Source organism: Dama dama, chromosome 25 (genome assembly GCF_033118175.1).
Source record: "Dama dama isolate Ldn47 chromosome 25, ASM3311817v1, whole genome shotgun sequence".
NCBI lineage: Eukaryota > Metazoa > Chordata > Mammalia > Artiodactyla > Cervidae > Dama > Dama dama.
Window position 1 is genome coordinate 11756443 of NC_083705.1, and position 3545 is coordinate 11759987.

The 3545-nt window shown below is 66.9% G+C and overlaps 1 protein-coding gene across 1 annotated transcript; it reads left to right on the top strand.

The window, feature by feature from the left end:
* Window positions 1-338: 338 nt before the first annotated feature.
* On the top strand, window positions 339-2505 carry TLX3 (T cell leukemia homeobox 3). Its single transcript, XM_061129348.1, has 3 exons — window positions 339-759; window positions 1118-1361; window positions 2295-2505. The coding sequence occupies exons 1-3, from the start codon at window positions 339-341 to the stop codon at window positions 2503-2505; spliced, it is 876 nt and encodes a 291-aa protein (XP_060985331.1).
* The last annotated feature ends 1040 nt before the right edge of the window (window positions 2506-3545 follow it).

Below are 3545 nucleotides of genomic sequence, written 5' to 3' on the forward strand. Positions count from 1 at the left end.
CCGGCTAATAAATTTGACCTATTGTTCGTTTGTTAAAATGATGTCACCTTGGAACAGTCCCTAAGCTCCTATTTCCATGAATTAGGCCTTTATTGAAAGCCAGGAACCAATGGGAGGAGAGAGGCTTGTTGATCGCAGCCAATGGCTGCGGCGGGAGAGGAATTAGCAGCGGAAACTCCAGGTTCGGTTCAAGAAAGATGACACAGAGCCTGTCGGGCCCGCGCACTCTTGGCAAAGTTTCAGTGCGACGAGAGGCGCCGGGCGCTCCATGGCCGCGCCGTAACGGGGACCCAGCCGCCTCCCCGCCCAGCCCAGCCCAGCCCTTCCGCCCGCCCAGGATGGAGGCGTCCGCCAGCGCGCAGACCCCGCACCCGCACGAGCCCATCAGCTTCGGCATCGACCAGATCCTCAACAGCCCGGACCAGGACAGCGCACCAGCCCCGCGGGGCCCCGACGGCGCCAGCTACCTAGGAGGGCCCCCCGGGGGCCGCCCGGGCGCCACATACCCGTCTCTGCCCACCTCCTTTGCCGGCCTCGGCGCGCCCTTCGAGGACGCGGGATCTTATAGTGTCAACCTGAGCCTGGCGCCCGCCGGCGTGATCCGGGTGCCAGCGCACAGGCCTCTGCCCGGGGCCGTGCCGCCGCCTCTGCCTAGCGCGCTGCCTGCCATGCCCTCCGTGCCCACGGTCTCCAGCCTGGGCGGCCTCAATTTCCCCTGGATGGAGAGCAGCCGCCGCTTCGTAAAAGATCGTTTCACAGGTGAGCAGGGTGTCCAAACAGGCGCCGGGCCTCTGCCCTCCCGGGGCCAGAGGCGCCGCGCCCTACGTGCTCCCCTCCGGGAAAAGATTTCGGAGGCCCAAGTGAAGTGAAGGCCTCAGTGCCCAGGGCCCCGGGCAACCATAGATGGGAGGAAAATCAGGGAGTTCGGGGAAAATAAGCCTGTGCCCGGGGGAAGTGGGAGGCATCCCCCAAACGGCTCGGTGCTGCTGGGGACGCGCGGAACCAACGAAAATAGCGTAGTATTCTGCGCCTCAGGTGGGGCGGCACGGGGTCCGCATGGGGCCTGAACAGCAGTCGAGCTGGGCTAGGCTTCAGGGGGCCTCGTGTGTCTCCGCAGCGGCGGCGGCGCTCACGCCCTTCACCGTGACCCGGCGCATCGGCCACCCTTACCAGAACAGGACGCCGCCCAAGCGTAAGAAGCCGCGCACGTCCTTTTCTCGGGTGCAGATTTGCGAGCTGGAAAAGCGCTTCCACCGCCAGAAGTACCTGGCTTCGGCCGAGAGGGCGGCGCTCGCTAAGTCCCTCAAAATGACGGACGCGCAGGTCAAGACCTGGTTCCAAAACCGGAGGACCAAGTGGCGGTGAGAGAGGCCCGGCCCGGCCCACCTTGCACCGGCCCATTGCCCGCCTCGTGCCGCAGCCTCGCGTCCCCCCCACCCTGTGCTACCCGCTACCGCCCTCCTGGGGCTGCACCTCTCCCTCCTTCCCAGGTTTTATCTCCCAGCTCGCCCTCTCGTCCGCCTGTCCCCTCTCTCCCGCGCCTCCGGGACTCCTCCTTCCCATGCCTGTGTCGCTTTCCTGAGCCTCACCAGCTCTCTCCTTGTTCTATTCCATCTCCTGCGCTGCTTGGTTTCCTCTCGCCTGCCCACCCCCGCCCCGCCAACACCCCACACTGCCCGGGTCTCTCGCGCTCGCCTAGACCGTCTGGCTTGCCCCCTGTTCTCTCGGATTGCCAACAATCCGCGCGGAGCTCCAGGTTCCGCCTCTAGTTCCCCATCCCGACTTCAGCCCTGTCTTAATCCGATCCCTGTTTCCATCTAACCCGCGAACTGCGAAGCGATCGCCTCCTTCAAGAAGCGTTTGAGACAGCCTGTGAGAAGTGGATGAGGCTGACCCGGCTGGGGGACCCCGCGAGGTGCAGAGCCAGCCCGCCCACCCGCGGACCCCAGTGACTGGTTGCCTGCAGGGCCTAGTCAGTTCCACACAGGCCCTACCCTTGTTACCCCGCAAGGAAACAATCTTTGTTGTTGGCGAAGCCACAATACCCGGGTGTGCAAGTGGGCGGCCGGCGGAGTCCCCTCCCGGCGATCTCCCGGCGCATAACAAAAACAAGCGATCCCAACCCACTCCCCGAGCTCGCGGGTGCTTGGCGCACAGCGCGGGCCGGGAGGCGGACGGACTCCGCGCCTCGAGGCTCCCGGCTGGCCTCGGCTCCAGGGCGGGTTAGGGCCCCGCCGGCGGCCCCGCGGCGCCGGGTGCCTGACGGTGCTGTCCCTCTCCCTCCCCCGGTGCAGGCGGCAGACGGCGGAGGAGCGGGAGGCGGAGCGGCAGCAGGCGAGCCGGCTCATGCTGCAGCTGCAACACGACGCCTTCCAAAAGAGCCTCAACGACTCTATCCAGCCCGACCCGCTGTGTCTGCACAACTCGTCGCTCTTTGCGCTGCAGAATCTGCAGCCCTGGGAGGAGGACAGCTCCAAGGTCCCCGCAGTCACCTCTCTGGTGTGAGCCAGCAGCGCGCACCGTCGCCAAGCATCTCCGCCCCGACCCGGCGGGGCGCCCCGGGCCCCCAGCCGGGCTGGGGGTGGGGGTGGGGGGAGTCGTGGCCGAGAGGGAAGGGCCTGCAAGCTCAAGTAGGCCCCGGGGCGCGGCCGCATCCCCGCCGTCTGCGGAGGGGGCTGGGCCCGGGCTCCGCGCGGCTGGACAATCCGAGCCCCCGCCCCGCGCCCAGTCCCGCCCCAGGCCCGGGCCTGACAAAGAAAGCGCCTTACGTTTCTCCGCCCCTCGCCCGCAGCACCCCCCGCCCCGGGCCGGGCGCCTGTATTATACTTTGTACTTTTGCCCAAACGTGTACATAATAAAAGTTTTGGCTTTTTTCTTTAGAAGCCGGCCACCTGCTTCCCCCGCGGGGGCCACTGGAGGAGGGGCGGCCGACCAGGCGGCTGGGGGGAAGCGCCAGGGGCTGGGGCACCCTGCGTGGAGGCTGGGTCCACCCTTCTCCTTTTCCGTTCCGTTTATTTAAGTCGTTTTATTTAATAAAAAGTTAGCTATTTCACTTAACGCCGCTTTTATTTCGTTTTCGTTTCCTATAATGCTCGGCGACCCCCGACCCTGCGCCCCACCCCTGCGGCAGTAGAGGCCGAGCGGCGGCGTGCGGGCGCGCGCCCACTTCTCCGAGCCTCGTCGGCATTCGCCTCAGCTCGAAGCCTGGCCGGGGGCCCCGCGGAGGATCCGCGGTGCAGGTCAGTGCGCGCCGGCCGCCCGCCGCCCGGGTGCCGGCGGGATGGGTGGACGGGGGAAGGGCACCCTAGGCTCAGAGGTCGCAGAGCAGCGCCAGGCAGGGCCGCTGAAAGGCCCCGCCTGGGAGCGTATTTAGGCCGTCCCGAATCTAACCCACCCCAGGGGTGGGCGGCACGGTGACCTCGAACTTCCTAGGACGCGAAACTCGTTCCCCTCACCCTCCGCCCACACCACAGGCCTCTGTCTTCCTCCAGCCAGGCCCCAGAGAGGCCGGGGCGGGCCGCTCCGACTGGCTCCGGGAGGTCTGG